Source organism: Lagopus muta, chromosome 12 (genome assembly GCF_023343835.1).
Source record: "Lagopus muta isolate bLagMut1 chromosome 12, bLagMut1 primary, whole genome shotgun sequence".
Lineage (NCBI taxonomy): Eukaryota > Metazoa > Chordata > Aves > Galliformes > Phasianidae > Lagopus > Lagopus muta.
Window position 1 is genome coordinate 18,206,164 of NC_064444.1, and position 16,860 is coordinate 18,223,023.

Here is a 16,860-nt window from a genome sequence, read left to right on the forward strand (position 1 = left end):
GGGAGGGCACAGGACTGCAGCTCCTTCCTCCCTTGGTTTTGGTGTGGTGACAGGCACGCTCCAGTGGGAAAAGAGAACTACTTCTCCAAAGTGTGCGAGCCACACACTTCAGAAAATGAAGTGTGTAGAAGCTCCCAGTATGCTAAGCCAGGCTGGGTCCTGTATCAGGCTCAGCATAATGCTTTGTGCCCAAACCTTTGGGCAGCATGAATGAGTATGGAAAGTTGCTACAGGTCCCCTGGTTGAGCAGGGACACACGTAAAAGCTCTCTCATATGACGGCCACTTTCAGTTCCTCCCTGGTTGCCACACTGGAGGTGTGCTGGGAGCCCCACTCAGACTGGGGCTACCTGGGGGGAGGGGGGATGACTCTCACCCCAGGGTTTGGCTGTGCAAAAAATCCACATCGGTGCAAAAACAAAGAAAGTCACGTTGTGGCTCACGTGTGCCCTGGGCTGGGGCCAAGGCAGCACTTCTGGGAAGGGTGAGCCCCAGGCACTGCTGAGTAACTCTGAATCCTCCTGACGACAGCACAAGCGTTGGCTTAACTGCATCAGGGTGAGGAAGATGGGAACAGAGCAGGAGAAGTTTTCCAGGACTGTCTGGAAAAGATTGATCTGCTGCCAGAGGGATCCACCAAAGGCAGAGCCTCGCACTGCTATTTTTAGCTGCTTTCCAAATGAAAGCCATATGCGTCCTCCCGCGTTGCATCCCTCAGCTGTCGGGCACAGAAGCTGACCCCATGCTTCCACCTGGGAGATGTGGGGAGATCTCACCCTCCGCCACCAGGGATGGTGGAGCTGGGGCAGCGGGGAAGGGGATAAACCTGTTAGCTGAGGTAATGATTGCCAGACCAAGGATTAGAGCTCGATGGAAAGGGAAATGTTGCGCAGGGTTTACTGCCCACGCAGCATTTTTCCTCGTCACGTTGGCAGTGCTGGGCAAGCTGAGGTCTGTGAGGTCAAGCGGAGGGGCTGCGGTAAGGCAGTTTGTTTTCCAACCCAGCTCAGGCTTGGGCATGTCTGGCTGCTGACTCCAAAAGGACTTTGGTCCCTGTCCCGATGAGCATTGGAGGCAGAGGTCATGGCACACCGTGTGCCCAAGGAGCTGAGCTATGGGATCCTTGCTCTTTGGGGACACAGGGTCTGTGGGTGCACAGAGTGCCCTGCTCAGCCTGCCACCTGCCCTGGTGGCATCCAGCACTGCATGTGTGGCACGATGTGCCCTGGCATGCAGAGCGAGCATGTGGCTACAGCAGAGCCTGAGACAGGAGGAAAGGGAAAGGGAAGCACCCAGGAAGGGGCTCCCTGGGCCTGCTTGGTGCACACCTGATTGCAGTGCCCCCTGCCCACTTGGAAGACCTGGCCTTAAAGGAGATGTGCCAAGGGAGCTGCACTGCTGCCAGTGGCGCTCATCTCCAGAGCTGAGAACCATCTTGCCTTCAGAACTGGCTGCCCTGCCTCTTCTTTTCTACCCAAAGTAGCTCCAGAGTGGTTGTTGGAAGCAGATTCTGTGATTTCCTTCAGTGTTACCTCTCTGCTTGATGCACAAAGCTGAGCCTTTCCCTCTAACTCAGAGCTATCTGCCCCAGCTGGCGTGCAGCACTGAAAGAGTCCCGGCCTCAGTGGAGCCCTTAAGCAAGAGGAAAACATCCCCATTCAGCTACTGGCCTCCCGATGCTGGTCTGGAACAGCAGAAAAATGCAGAGGAGCTTCCAAAGCATCACATGCCTTTTGGAGCCACATGGCCAGCCTCAAAGCAGAGGAACAGCCGCTGTGCCGGGGCTTGTCCAGGCAGCCAGCACAGAGGTTTCCAGGCTTCATTTAGTGCTCGCCTGTTGGTGGGATGTAGGGATGAAGCAAAAGGCTGAGCCCTGTCCCACAGCTCTCAGGTTCATTGCTGGGAGCGCAGGGCTGGTGACCCAGCAGTGTGGCTAAACAAGAAAACCCACAGGCTGTGCATTGGGCTGGAGATGCCCATATGCAGGGTGTGCTGCAGGGCAGGGTTTGGCTTTGGAGCCCTTTTTGGGAGCACCAGAGGCTGCCTGAGTCAGCACTGTGCTCTGACCGAGGCACAGGCACTGCCCAAGCTTGTCTTACAGAGCTGGGGTGTGAAATCCCCCGTGGTGCAGCAGTCTCCTCCTATGGGGTGCACGTAACGGGGTGGCCATTGGACAGAGGTCCATCACCTTGGGTTTCCCCGATTTCACCCAGGGGGATGCGGGAACCCCATGGGGTCACGAGCTGATCCACTCTGCTGGAGCAGATGGGGTTATTTGGCCAACGTAGGGCATTAAGCTGTGAGCTGGAAAGTCCCAAGGTTCCCACTGGGCACCAAGTTTGGGTAGGGAAGGGTTCACCTGCAGAACTCCACACCCTGCACTGTCCTTGGGATCTCAAAGTCCCACTGTGATGCAGATCAGGTGCAGCCCTGCTTTGCTGAGGGTGGGGGTGCTTGGAAGAGGATGTCAGCCTAGCACATGGTGCTGGGCAGAGTGATGCCCATGGCTTGGGGGCAGTCTCCTGTTTTGGAGCAGGGAGGGACTTCTGCCTCCACCCAGCAACACAGAGGGGATGGAGATGTTGGGAACCCCATATGGATCTGCACAGTCGTGAGGGAATGTTGAGACCACTGGGGGTCTGGGTTAGGGGCAGGGTTAGGTGTAGGGGTAGGAGTAGGGGTAGGATAGGGTTAGGGTCTTGCCATGCTGCCACCATCCACTGGTGATGCACTGCTTCATCCTTACCCTGAGCCCACTGATGCTGGATGTTCCCATGCCCAGAAAATCCCTCTGTCCCCCCCTCCAGCATCAATGCCACGCACAGAACAAAACCCGCGTTTGTCTCCGCATGAACCATTCAGCTTGTCCTCAGCAAAGCTCAGGAAAAAATAGAAAGAAAAAAAAAAATGCAGCCCCTTTGATAAACTGTGATATGAACTGGGGTAAAATCCAAACAGCTGTGATCACTACAAGGGGAGCTTCTGTGTCGGGAGGCAGCGAGGCTGCGAAAACGCATCGCGCTGCCTGCCAGGATGCTCTCTGGCCGCCTGCCCTTTTGCTTTAATGAACTGTGCACTTTCCCCCTCCCTCCCCATTGCCTCGCAGGAAGGAATAACTGGAGAAAGCTGTTCAGGTTGTTGTTTTTTTTCCTCCAGTTTGCACAACTGAGAGCAGCGATCCCCAACTCCAGGCTTGCAGAGCAGCACCGGGATGGGGCAGGGGGTCCGAGATGCGGGCTGCCCCCGTCGCAGCAGGAAGGTCCCCAGGTGCCAGCCACCAGCCCCTGTATGTGGGTCAGCCCCCACCCTGTGCCACCAGCTTTACGTAAGAGCCATTAGCATGCTGGCGGCTTGCACACTTCCCAGCCCGTGGGGGTTGTTGGGAGCAATCTGTGCTGCACCCCTGCCCTTGGCTCTGCTTTCATTGCCCTGCAAGAGGAACCCGCTTCTCACGCACTAATTGGGGCAGGCCGGAGCTTTGCCATCAATGTGCTGTCCCTGTTTCATCCCTGCAGGCAAACAGGTTTGATTGATCCTGATTTTCCTCCGTTGGGCTCATTGCCTTGCACATCCCTGCCCAATCCCCAAAACCTCCTCCATGCAGTTTGACATCCAACAGCAGCCATGGGAGGCCCTACTGGCAGCGACGGTAATCCCAACCAGCAGTGATGGGAGCCCTACTGACAGTAGTGGGAATCCCAACCAGCAGTGATGAGAATCCCAACCAGCAGTGATGGGAAGCCCTACTGGTAGCAATGGGAAGCCCTACTGGCACCTCACGTACAGAGCATTGCTGGAAGCCCTACCAGCAGTGATGGGAAGCCCTACTGGCACCCCATGTACAGAGCATTGCTGGAAGCCCTAACAGCAGTGATAGGAATCCCAACCAGCAGTGATGGGAAGCCCTACTGGTAGCAATGGGAAGCCCTACTGGCACCTCACAAACAGAGCATTGCTGGAAGCCCTACAAGCAGTGATAGGAAGCCCTACTGGCAGTAGTGAGAATCCCAACCAACAGTGATGGAATGCCCTACCAGCAGTGATGGGAAGCCCTACTGGCACCCCATGTACGGAGCATTGCTGGAAGCCCTAACAGCAGTGATAGGAATCCCAACCAGCAGTGATGGGAGGCCCTACTGGTAGCAATGGGAAGCCCTACTGGCACCTCACATACAGAGCATTGCTGGAAGCCCTACAAGCAGCTCAGGCTTTGAGGTGGAGAAGATGGAGGATGTTGTGCCTGCTGGATTGAATGGAGGTGAGACATCCCTGTCCTGGAGTTCGGCTTCTGCGGCAGAGCATCCCGGTGGCTCAGGAAATGGGCTTTAAGCATCCTCCACTCCAAAGCTGCCTTGGGACCTGAGGAACTGATGTGTTTTCCTGTAGAAAAATGGAAAACACATGTGAGCAGCAGTGCTGAGTGGGCTGGGACTCGTCAGGGTCAGCGAGAGTGTGGAGGGGAGGAAGGGGAAGTGTGCATAGGGGAGGAAAATCCTTACAGAACAGCCAAGTTCCTTCCAGGAGCAGCTCCTGGGGGTTTCAGGTTCTGTCTCAGTGCTTTCCCTGCAATCCCAGATTGGTGCAAGGCGCATTGGTGCAGGTGCGTTTAGGTGGCACCTGAGGGACCTGGGAGGGAGCATCCAACTGCTCTCATCTCACATGGGCCCACTGTGCAAAGCTGCTGGAGCACCTGGGACTTCTAAACCAGCACGCAGCTGTGGATGTGGTGCTTCCAGCTGACGTTCCGTGATGCAGAGCGCTCTCCGAATTGCCTTGTAGGGGTGGTGAGGGCTCCTCCAGGGCTGCCAGCTCCTCGAGTAAGTCAAGGCGTGGGAAGGAAGCACTTCCCTTCCTCCGAATGTGGGAGTGCTCATGGTGATTGAATGAACAGTACAACACCCAGGGAAATCCCCATTTTGTTGGAGCAGGGACTGGAAGGAGCTGCAGGCAGCTCCCAGCCTGCCTGGGTCCTCGTTGACTGCGTTGCCTCTGGGGCAGCAACCCGCTCCTTGGTCACAGTTCTATGGGAAGGAATCGGAGTGCTTTTATTTCTCCTCCTATGAGAAAAGCAATGCAGAAGGTGAGCGCAGCCCCAGCTCCCACCTCAGCAATCTGTGCACACCCCAAAGTGGAGCATCCTCCCCCAGCTCCCGGCGCAGCGCTGCGCCCGCTCCTTTAACCTATTTTATTGGCGGCTGAAAGAAATTATAGGGGGAGAAATAAGGCTCTTGTCAGTTTTTGTGAAAATTAGGCCACAGCTGTCAGCCTGAAAGGGAAGCACACATCTCAAAGGAAAGATCTTCGGAGACGCGTTACGCATCTCCCACCGCCTGCCCTTCCTCCAAACCCTTCACGTGGAAGAGGAAAGAGGTGAAAACCCGAAAGCATCATCATCATCACAGTTGTATGTGTGCATGCCCTGGGGGTCAGCAGCTGCTGGGGCTGAGTCACTGCGCTCTGCAGCACACACAGGGTTTCTGCCCTGGCAGGCACGCTGTGGCCAGAGCCAAGGTTTCAGCCCTGCCAGGCATGTGCCATAGGAACACACGTTTGGGATCGCGCTGCCAGGCCCTGCTGCTGGTTTTACTGTCAGTGGGTTCACAAATCAGAAGGGATGCTGTAGGCTTTGTGGGGTGTTTTGCTTTCCTGTGGGCTCAGCGGGGTGAGAGCATCCTGGAGGTGCTCAGTTCAGCACTTGAGAGCTCTGCAGCCTGGGGGTCACTGTGGGGTTCCTTGGGTGTGTGCTGGCGGGCATGTGCCCAGTGGCCTTCACCTGTAGCTGTCACGTCCATGTAAAGGCTCAGCCATGCCTTTAATGGGCTGAGCAGCCCATTAACTTCCCAAATTCAGTTATTTTTAGCTGCCAGCCCATCCCGGAGGACATCAGCAGTCGATCACCTTCTGTGTGAACTCTTTCTCCACGGTGCAGCACTGTTCCTTGCTCCCAGATGGAGCTGTGGTTATCACAGGTCGAATGAGCAGCTGGAGGGTTGGAGATGTGCTTTGCAAACCACAGGTGACCTCTTCCAAGGGCACCGTTGTGTTGGAGCTCATCAAGGCATTGCACTGCCCGTGTTTGAGCATGGACTGCTCCTTGCCAAACCCTTCCACAAGGATTGCAGGCTGGTGCTTGCCTTTGCTTTGCTCAGTGCCTGCTGTTCCTTGGCTCTTCCAGTCGCTGCGGGGTTCCCGAGTGGTGTGGCATCAAAGAGGAGCATCACAGGGAGGAAAGGGCTGAGGCTCCGTGCCTCATTTCCAAGTCCAACAACTCACCTCTAGCTCTGTGTGGTTCTGCCCGTCTCCAGACCCAGCAAATGTAAGCAGGGAGGCTTTTGGGGAGGAACTCCAGAGATGCTCTGCTCCCCTGTGAGCAGAGGATCTCTCTGGATCCATTCCCATTGTAACCTCAGTCCTGGTGCTTGGGAGCAGCGAGCAGCTCCACGTGCACAGAGCAGGCTGGATTTCACCTGCTGTTCCCAGGATTGTGCAATCACACAGCGTGGTGTTATGGAGGCTCAGAGCAGAGCTGGCACGGCGGCGTGCAGCAGTTGTTGCACTAACGGCAGCAGGAGCACCGTGGGAGGGTTTTCTTGTTTGCAATGAAACACTCCACACTTTTTCCTTTCGGAGCAGAAGCATCTCAGGGGTTGTCTGCAACTGCTCGAGATCCGGGAGCAGAGCCTGAGTGTGTCTTCCTGGCTGATCCTGCAGCAGAGCGTGCCGGGTGCTCCTCGTGCCGTGCTGTGCCGAGGGAGGAGAGCAGTACCTGGAGAAACGGGGCATCGGAGTTGTAGCATCTGGGAACATCTCATGGTGGTGGGGCACCAGCTGGGAAAAAGAAACTTTCCAGGTCTCCCCAAAATGCACTCGCAGGCTTTGATCTCATGCTCTTACTCCTGGTTGACCTGACGTCCCGAAAAGCAAGCCTTGATGCCCAGGGGCCTCCGTGGTGAGACATCAAGGAGAGTCCAAAAGCCACATGAAAACAGAGGCAGCTGGCACCAATCCTGCTTGCTGCTCTCGCTGCCTCCCTGGCTCCAGCAGGCTCTGTGGCCATCCTGAGCGAGCCGGGACGGCTCCCAGCTCCACACTCATCCCCAGCCAGGCCGTGCTTTAGGATGTCCAGCAGATGCTTCCAAAGCACCCAGAAATCTCCCGTGTGAAGCACGATGAATTTTTTAAAGCACGAGCCGTCAGTTGCGGTTGCCATGGTTTCCATTGCCCTGCAGCCAGATTCGGCAAAGGGGAGTGGGGAAGGAGGGGAATGGAGAGCTGTGATTTCCATCTGGGTAAATGGAAAGCCGTGATTTCCATCTGGATAAATGGAGAGCAGTGGTTTCCATCCAGAAAAATGGAGGGCAGTGATTTCCTTCTGGATAAATGGAGAGCAGCGATTTCCATTTGGTTAAAGGGAGAGCCGTGATTTCCACCTGGAAAAATGGTGATTTCCATCTGCACCATGGCAGCGAGGGAAGGGGGATCCAGGAAACCACATCTTCACGACTTCCCCGTGTTCTCCTCCCTCTCCTCTCCCCATCACATTTCTCTCTGCGCCCAAAGGCTGCTCCTCCTGGGATCCTAAGGGATCCTAAAGGATCCCAGCTGTGGAGCCGCCCGGGATGCTGCTTTTCCTGGCAGGGGTAGGATGAGGATGAGAGGAAGGGTGGCAAGGAGCCTTGGAGGGGGGAAGGAAGCGCAGGAAAAGGAGGGTGGGGGGGAAGCACAGAAGGGTCACTGCCTTGCTCTGGCACGGGCAGAGCTGACAGGTGGTCCCAAAGGGCTCCCCATCACCTTGGATGAGCCCAATTTCCAGGTGTTGTGCTGGCCCTACTTGTGTAGACTTGTGGCTCTGATCCCGGGAGAGCTAGACTCCAGGGCTGCCCCACACCTTTTCTTCCCCTGGGGACAGGGTGGTGGCATTCATGGGGATGACATTTCAGGGCAATGAGCCGCGTCCCTCCGTTGTCACAGCACTGTGCAGGCAGCATCGCATTTAGCAGCAGGGGGATGGATGGGTGAGCTGCAGGCAGCCTGATCACCACCCGAGTTTTTAAGCTGTCGAGCTGCTAAAAAAAGCAAATCACACCTGGCTGTGTCTCTGCAGGAAAAGTGTCTGCTGGGGAAGTCAGTGGGAATCAGAGCAAAAGGTGATGGGGTGAGCCATAAGAGGGGAAGCTGAGGAGGAGGGAGCAGAGCTGCGGGTGCTGCTTGGTGCTCCCACAGCTGGGAGAGCAGGGCTTTGCGTCCTCCTCTGGGGCATTTATACGTGGCTATATATATCTGGGCTATCTTTATCCAGGCTGTGTATATTTGGGAATGGCTTGCAAGGGCTGGGAATGGCACTGGGGCTCCCAGCTCTGCCTGCAGCCCCATTCCACCCTCAGCACCCCCGGCATCTCAGCCACCTGTCCCAGCCCTGCCCTCCTCCGGGCACCGCGTTCCCCTCGCGCCGCTGGGATCCTCCTGGGGCCGTTCCTGTGCCACTCACTGGTGCTCAGCCTCAGCTGTCACAGCAGCTGTGGGGCCGGGCAGTTGTCCTCTCCAACCCACAGGGCCGGGGAGCAGTTTGGGGCAGGGATGTGGGGACACGGGGACAGCACAGCCCCAGCAGCACTGGAGTTTGCTGCAGAGCCAGCTCGGGGTCGGACCGCGGTGCCGGGTGGGTACGGATACTCTGCACCAGCTGCTCCCTTCCTTGCTAATCAAAACCAGAAACATCCAGCTTCTATTTCTGGAAGGCGATCCCTCAGCTGCCCTAAAACACTGGGACTGGGGGCAGCAGTTCGGGGTCAGTTGGCACAGCAGCGGCGTTGTCCCTTCTGCTCACAGCAGTGCCCGTTTGGGGCTGTTGCATTGCATGGAGCCACGGGGTGCTCTTGGGATGGGTTAACACAGCCCAGAAAGTGTTTGTCCCCAAGGACCCATTGTATTTTGGGGCACTGCTTTGGCGTGCGTGGTCCTAGGGCATCAGTGGAGCAGCAGGCACCCTGTAGCCAGGGCAGCTCCCACTTTGGCTGCAGGCACTGCAGGGCACGGGCTGCTCGCCCTTTCCCCACTGTGCTCCAGGAGCTCCATTGGCCGTGGGGAGGATGCTGAGCACATCTCCAGGGCTGCTCTCCCATCCCCTTCCTTCCCTCACTGCCTCTCTCCCTCACACAGTCCCGTGCCCAGGCGGTGAGAACGCTTCATCCCATGAATGCAGCCCGGTTACGTAAGAATAATTGGGATAAATGAGCTTATTTATCACTGCCCGCTCCACTCTAACGCGGGCCAGGGCGAAGGCTGGGTTTGGTTACGTAAACCCCTCACAGAGCATCCCATTGTGAGGGCTGGGCGAGGAGCTCGACGGGACCCAGAGCTGGGAGCACCCCCTCTTTGGGGACAAAAACCCCATTTCTCAGTGCCCCGTCCACTTTGGGTGTCCCCACGGATGCTGGTTTGGGTGTCCTCATGCAAACCGCCCAGGAATGCGGGAGCTCGGAGCCACGCCGGAGAAAAACAGGAAATCCTAAAATCCAAACAAAGGAGGAAGAAAAAAAAAAAAATTAATAATGTGGGTTTTCAAGTTTTCGTCTCTCCAGTGTTTAAAACCTTGGGAATTCTGTTTGTGGAGCAGAACATTCCTGCTGTGGGGGCACAGCCACACTGCGGGCACCGTACTGGGCTCTGCTCCAACCTCAGTTTCCCCAGTGTCCTGGGAGTCAAAGTGTGGAGCTCAAAGAGCAGTGGGGCAGCTTAATGGGTGGTAGAGCTTTGTCCATGGACTTTGGGGTTTTGGCTCCAGCGGTGCCCAACTGCAAGTTCCTGTTGGTTGTGCTCTCTCCCTACGCATCCCCCACTCTCGGATGCAGCCCCAAAAGCGGGACCAGCCCCGGGTGTCCCCACATGTCACCCCTGCAGGAAGGATGTGATGTGATCCTTCCCCTCTTGTTTTTTTTTTCCCCTCTGTGACACACAGGCAGCTCTGTCTGCTTCTGAATGCAGAGAACATCTTCCACTCCATGGCGGACATCCTGCTGCGGGAGGAGGACCTCAAGTTTGCCTCCACCATGGTGCACACACTGAACACCATCCTGCTCACCTCCTCTGAGCTCTTCCAGCTGAGGAACCAGCTGAAGGACCTGAGGACACCGGTATGGGCACCAGGTTTCCCACTGGGGGATGACAAGGGTGGCAGGGAGCTGAGAGCTCAGAGCCCAAGGCTGGAGCTGCAGGCACCAAATTGCTCCATTATACAGATGGGGAAACTGAGGCGTATGCAAGTCCCCATGGGGTGTAGGGAGTGGTTGGAGGATGTGCCCACCTCCTGCTGTTCCCCCCTGTGCTGCAGGTTCTGCCCCCAGCCTGAAAGCTGATCACAGCCCCTGAGCCCCCCAGCAGCTGCCAGCTCCCTCCCTGCACGCTCACGTGGGTGACAGCAAGTGGGCGTCCCACCACTCTGCAGCTGTTCCCCCTGCAAAACACCACGGTGCCCAGAGCAGCTGCAGCCCACCAGTAGTGGCAGTGTCCAAGGCAGGACCCCAGAATTTCCATCTTCCACCCCAAAACCATCTTCCAAGGGCTCTGAGCAGCACTGGTGCTGGGCAGTGGGGAAATATCCCTTTGTGTTGTGGCAGAGCTGGGACCAGCACTCGCAGGGCTGGGTGTGCAGTGGGTGCTGGGAGCATGGGGTGCTCTGTGCCGTGTCCCCATTGCATTTCATCACCCCCATTCCACCGTGGTTTCCTCCTTCCCCAGGAGAGCCGCAACCTCTTCTGCTGCCTGTACCGCTCCTGGTGCCACAACCCAGTGACCACCGTGTCCCTCTGCTTCCTCACCCAGAACTACAAGCACGCCTACGACCTCATCCAGAAGTTGTATCCTTTGGGCTTTTGCTGGCTGGGGTATCTGGGGGGCTCAGAGCAGCAGCTGGGGACCCTCACCTCACCAGGGGCTGTATCCCCGTGCCAGCCACGTGGCAGCGTGGTGACAGCACAGGGCAGTTTGCTCGGTGCCTGCCACCTCCCTTTCCCTTTTGTTTTGTTGTGGAGTGAGAAGAGGAAGGCAGTGGTGGCTGAGTGCTGACCCTGATCTGCCTTAGAGCAAGGGAGGCTCCCACACCTCCTTCCTCCCAGGAAGACGAAGCTGTGGCCTCCAGGACTGATGTCCAGTGACACGAGCAGAGCAGATGGTTTCTTTCCTTCTCCTTTTCCAGCTGCAGAACCCAGAGAAAGCCAAGCCCAGAGCATCCCAGGGGTCAGCAGTGCTGCCAGCTCACCTCCATTTGCTACAGGAGGCCAAACACTGATGTCCCAGCCATGCATCCCTCCTGGGGGTGGCACCTCCTTGGAGCTGCTGCTTGGCTCACTGCAAACATGCCGCAGGAAGGAGAGGTGCAGTCCAAGCCGCCTCCCTTCCCCAAAATCCTGGCCCCTGCCCCACTGGCTGGGCTGCAGCTCTGTTGGCTCTGCACGGGGTACTGCAGGGCCTTCCCTGAGCCCACAACCCTGTCCTTGCTCTGCAGGCATTCTGGTGGAACGTAGAATCACAGAATCATTAAGGCTGGGAAAGACCCGAGTCAAGACTCCAAATCCAACCCCAGCCCACCCCCACCATTCCCACTGCCCACGTTCCTCAGTGCCACATCCCCACAGTTCTCAGACACCCCCAGGGATGGGGACTCTTCCCTCTCCCTGGGTAGCTGTGCCACTGCCTCACTGCTCTTTTGGAGCAGCTGTTGTTCCTAACATCCACCCTGAACCTGCTCTGGCACAACTCAAGGACATTACCTCCTGTAAACACGGCACAGGTTGAGTTGTGGAATCGTCTAAGCTGGAAAAGACCTTCAGGATCAATTCCAACCATCAGTTTGGCTTCCTGAGTCCTGTCCCCAAACCACATCCCATTGTGCCACAGTGCACGTCCCCTGGGTACTTCCAGGGTTAGGGACTCCACTAGTGGAGTCACAGTGAGACCAGCACACACTGGGTCTGCATGTGGCAAGGCACAGTGCAGGAGGCAGACATTCCTATCCTTTCATAGTATTTAAAGGGGCTGTAAGAAGACAGGGAACAGACTGGTTATCAGGGCCTGTTGTGATGGGACAAGGGGAAATGGTTTCAAACTAAAATGAGATTTAGGCTGGAGCCAAGGAAGAAATTCTTTACACTCAGGGCGGTGAGGCACAGGCTGCACACAGAGCTGGTGCTGCCCCATCCCTGCACACAGCCAAGGTCAGGGAACGGAGCTGTGAGCTCTGATGGAGCTGTGGGTGTCCCTGCTCAGTGCAGGGCTGGGAACAGACGGCCTTTAGGGTCCCTTCCAACTCAACCCATTCTGTGATTTGGGACCCCTCTGCCCCGCACATCACTCTGCTGCTGGGCCACCCCCTGCCATGCTGCATCCTTAACAGCCACGCTCAGTGGGGACCTGGAGGTCACAGTGGACTTCCTCACCGAGGTGGATAAACTGGTGCAGCTCATCGAGTGCCCCATATTCACATGTAAGGCTCAGCCCCTTCCTTCCTCTCGGGTTTGTGCCGTGCACGGGGCGCTCGCACTGCCAGCCCCTCCATCCCCTCCCCATGCTTCCCAGCAGCGCTGCGTGAGGAAATAGAGCAGAAGTTATCGGACTTCTCGCTGCTCAGCCCTCAGCCAGAGCTGCCCAATGTGGGTTATCAGAGCAAGTGGCCCTACAGAGTGATTGAGGGGGATTGGGGCACATGGCATGGACCTGTCACAACCCAGGGACACTGGTCCCCAAGGTCCACACCTCATTTCCTCCCCTGTGAGACATCTGTGTGTGTTGGTGGGTATGCACAGCTCTGAGTTGTTCCTTGAGGGTTCCCCACCTGCTCCTCTTAACCTCTAGATGGTGGGATTGGGGACAGATGGGTATGGGGAGACATCAGGATGGTGGCAGCAGATGGGAGGTGAGGTGAGGGTCAGGCCCATGGTGTTGGCTGGGGTCATCTACATCAGGAGCTGGACTTGATGGTCCTTACAGGTCCCTTCCAACTTGGGGTATTCTTTGATCTCACGGCACGATCCCAAAGGGTGCAGGGAGTGACAAGTCCTCGTGTTGCCAGGTGGCAGCCCTGCTGGCTCCTGCCCCACTGGCTGGGCTGGCAGTGCCCAGAGAGCAGAGCGTTGGGCTGGGAGGTGCCATGGGGAGAGATGCTGGGACCTCAGAGGTGCTCCTGGGGACACACGGAGGAGTTAATGCAGCGGGATCGCTGGTGCAACACCCCTCAAAATTGCAGCCATCCCTGCAGTTTGGGAGGAACCAGGAACAGTGGAAGCTGGGAGCAGAGTGCTTCACCATCCCCTTCCTCTCCTTTTGCAGACCTGCGCCTGCAGCTGCTGGACGTGAAGAACAACCCCTACCTGATCAAGGCACTCTACGGGCTGCTGATGCTGCTGCCCCAGAGCAGTGCCTTCCAGCTGCTGTCCCACCGCCTGCAGTGCGTCCCCAACCCCGAGCTCATGCAGAGCGCGTAAGTGCAGCGGGGATGCGCCCGGCGGCTCTCGCTTGGGGTTTTTTTGTCTATATTTGGTAACCCTGGGAGGGCTGCGCCTCATCCGCAGGCATTTGGCATCGGGGATGGAAAATTTCACTTTGTGGGGTCGCTATGGAAACAGGCAGAGCCACGGAGGACGAAGGAGCGAGGAGGCAGCTCCCAGTGCGTCCCCCCTTCGTCCGGGCACCCAAAGGCGCGGTGACGCCTCGCCAGCAGGGACGGCTGTGCTGCCCAGGGGCAGCTCTGTGGTGATGGTGACAGGGATGGAGACGGCCCCCTGTGCCCCCCCTGTGCTGCAGGATCGGGATTGCCACCCCCCATCCCTCTCCTTTTGGCACACTGGGGCTCCACTGCTGGGCTTTGGCCATCCAGCCCTGGCTAACAAGCAGGGCCGTGCGCTCGCCGCGATGAAATCTCCGGAAAAAAGGAGCGCTCCTGAGCTGCACGGCTTTATGAATCCGACCCCCACCAGCTCCACTGCTCTGCTGTCAGCTCATCCCCCAGGCTGGCTTTTATCCCTACCGCTGCAGGGCTGGAGCTGGTGCCCACCGCCCTGCTCCTAATTGGTGGGGCAGGGAGGGGGCCGTGTGTTGGCCCCCCCCGCCGTGATCCCCCCTCCCTCTCCTCCCGCAGCAGCCGGGTTTTCAGAGCGATCCGAGCTGTCAGCCAGCTCGAGCATCTGATTAACGCTGACCTACATTCCTCCAAACACCGGAGGCTGCTTTCATAACGGCGAGCCCAGGGCAGCTGAGTGTGGTGGGGACGCCCCTTGTCCCCCCGCCCCACCGAAACATCAGAGAATTCGGGTTTCTTTCTCCTAAAACCAAAGAGAGGCAAGACGGGGCTCTCGCATCCTGGAGTTCCAGATGTGTGTGTCCTCTTCTTTATCCCTTCCTTCCCCTGCTCATCATAGAGTCACTAAGGTTGGAAGAGACCCCTCAGACAACCCAAGTTTGACCCCAGCCCACCCCCACCGTGCCCACTGACCACATCCCCACGGCTCTGGGACATCCCAAGGCACAGTGACTCCCCCCCATCCTCGGGCAGTTGTGCCACTGCCTCACTGCTCTTCTGAAGGAAAACCTTTTCGCCAACACCCAGCCCTCTGGAACTGCATCTCCTGCCTCTGCAGGAGGGAACCACCTCTCTTAGAGGCTGCGCCCGTTGGCTCAGCACCGTGTGTTGGATGCCCACATCCCTTCTCTCCCCGCAGGGACGGCAGCAGGACGAGCACAAGCTCCCGCAGGCCAGCATCCTCCACCATCGACTACACGGAGCTGCTGCAGCACTTTGACAAGGTCCAGAGCAAACACCTGGAAGTGCGGCACCAGCGAGCGGGGCGGGCAGAGCAGCCGGAGCGACGCGTCGTGCTCTGAGCACGGGGACAAGGGAACACGGACCAGGGCCTGGGGACAGCGGAAACGCCGGTGCTTTTAGGGCAGAGGGTGCGGGGGTTTTCCCCTCTGTGTCAGTGTGGGGGACCCCAGGCTGTGCCCGGCGTCGTGCTTGGAAGCTGCGGGAGGTGAGGGAGCAGGGAAGGCACGGTGTCTTCTCTTGCAATAGGGTGAGCAGACTTTGCTTCGCTAATGCCTTCCCCGTGACCGTCAGCTGAGTGCCCGGCCTCCTGCCAGCGGGACCGGAGGGGAAGAAACACATGGGGAAGGGAAGGAGGGAGCAAAGTGGGTCCTCCCCACTGGGATGGGAGCGGGGCAGCATCCCGGCACCCCGAGCCCCTCTTTCTTAGCCAGAGGCTCAGCCTCATCCCAGTGCCGGGTGGAGGAGAGCCCTCGCTCCACGCATCCCTTCTTTGTTCCTATCCTAAGCTCCCTGCCATCAAATAAAAAGAACGATGCAGAGCAGCCCCAGTGTTGTGCCTTCCCCAGGCTGCTCCATCCTTGTAGTGCTGGGGTTCCCAACCAGACCCATCCAGGCCCAGAAGCCAGAATCCTCCCCAGGCTGCATATGGGGTCCCTGCTGCAGCCCTGCCACGCTGGCCCTTAGGCTGGACCCCTTCCAGCGTTTCTCCACCCCAAGTGGGAAAAAGCAGCCGGAATTCTTCCCAGCCGCGCTCATGGAACCGCAGCGCAGTGACAGGCATTTTCCTGGCCCCAAAACAACCAGGGTGAAGCCAGCATCCAGGGACCATGCAGTGGGCGGCTGCGTTTTTGGGGTCTAATCTGCATTCCCGTCCCTCTCCCAGAGCATTTCGGGCCCTCACCTGATCCCGGGGAGGGGGCTGGAGGAATGCAGAGGGTTTTTATGGCCCCCAGCCTGTTTATGGCTCTGGCAGCGGGCTCCCCAGGCAGCCCCGCTCCGAGCTGCTTTGGATGGGATCACGACATTCCTGGCATTCCCGGGAAAGGGCTTTCCAAACCCGGTCATGGCGGGTTAACTTTAAAAGCCGTCCCCTCCAGGATGGGGCAGCTGGGTTCCTCCAGCCCTCTGCCACTGCTTGGGGTGCAGAGGGAACACTGGGATGCTGCCGTGTGTCACCTGCCACCACCACCCCCAAAGGGACGGCTCTACAGGGAGAAATTCCAGCCCTAATAGTTTCCTTGTGGACGGTTCTTGCCCAGTGCTGGCTGGAGGAGCAGTGCGGTCCTGGGACATTGGGGTGGTGGCTTTGTGGCAATAGGATCTCATTGGCTGCATGCTGTGACCGGGTTGCAGCTCGGGAGGCCCCCCACATCTCAGCTGGGGTTGAGGACTGTCCCACAGAGCCCCAACAGTTCCCCCAGCATCCTCAAAGCACCCCTTGGGTTCCCGTGGTGTTACCCCTGAGCAGGTAGCTGTGTGCCCCTGCGCCTCCCGTCCTCAGCGTCCCTTTGGATCCCAGTGCTCCACCCCCAGCGATCCCACAGTTGCTTCCTGGGGTCTCCATGCAGTGCAGCACTGCCCTTAGAGCATCCCAGAGCAACCCCATGTACCCCCATCCTTGGCATTCCCCAAGCATCTCTATGAGGCCCAGCAGTGAACCCCCAAGAGCTGCATCCCCAGCCCCCCCAGCAGCTCAGGGTGCGACCTCCTGCACCCCCAATCCTTGGTACCCCCTAAGCATCGCCATCCCCATCTCCCCCCATCCTTGGCCCCAGAGGATACTGCACCCCTGCAGCTGCTTTGCAAGGCTGCTCCAAACCCCTATGCACTGTCCTTGGGACACCCCCGCGTCTCCCCCGTACCTGCACCCCCGAGCATCCCTCGGAAACGCGTTCCCAACTCAACCAACCCACTCGCTGCCCCAAAACCCCCCGCATCCCTCGGGTGCTCCGTCTGCCACCCTCCTCTCTTCTCCCCCCCCTCCCTCCCTCCCCAAACCTCAGCATCCCCAAACCCACCCACCGTCCCCTCCCTCCCCCAGACCCC

The 16,860-nt window shown here is 58.2% G+C and overlaps 1 protein-coding gene across 1 annotated transcript in view; it reads left to right on the forward strand.

Moving 5' to 3' along the window:
- The window catches only part of VAC14 (VAC14 component of PIKFYVE complex), a 53,775-nt gene extending 37,328 nt beyond the window's left edge, over positions 1–16,447 (forward strand). The window contains exons 15-19 of the mRNA XM_048958726.1: positions 9,958–10,132; positions 10,737–10,855; positions 12,401–12,480; positions 13,323–13,473; positions 14,711–16,447. Of these exons, the coding sequence (XP_048814683.1) occupies positions 9,958–10,132; positions 10,737–10,855; positions 12,401–12,480; positions 13,323–13,473; positions 14,711–14,873 (688 nt within the window). The 3' untranslated portion in view covers positions 14,874–16,447. The remainder of the gene's footprint in view (positions 1–9,957; positions 10,133–10,736; positions 10,856–12,400; positions 12,481–13,322; positions 13,474–14,710) is intronic.
- The last annotated feature ends 413 nt before the right edge of the window (positions 16,448–16,860 follow it).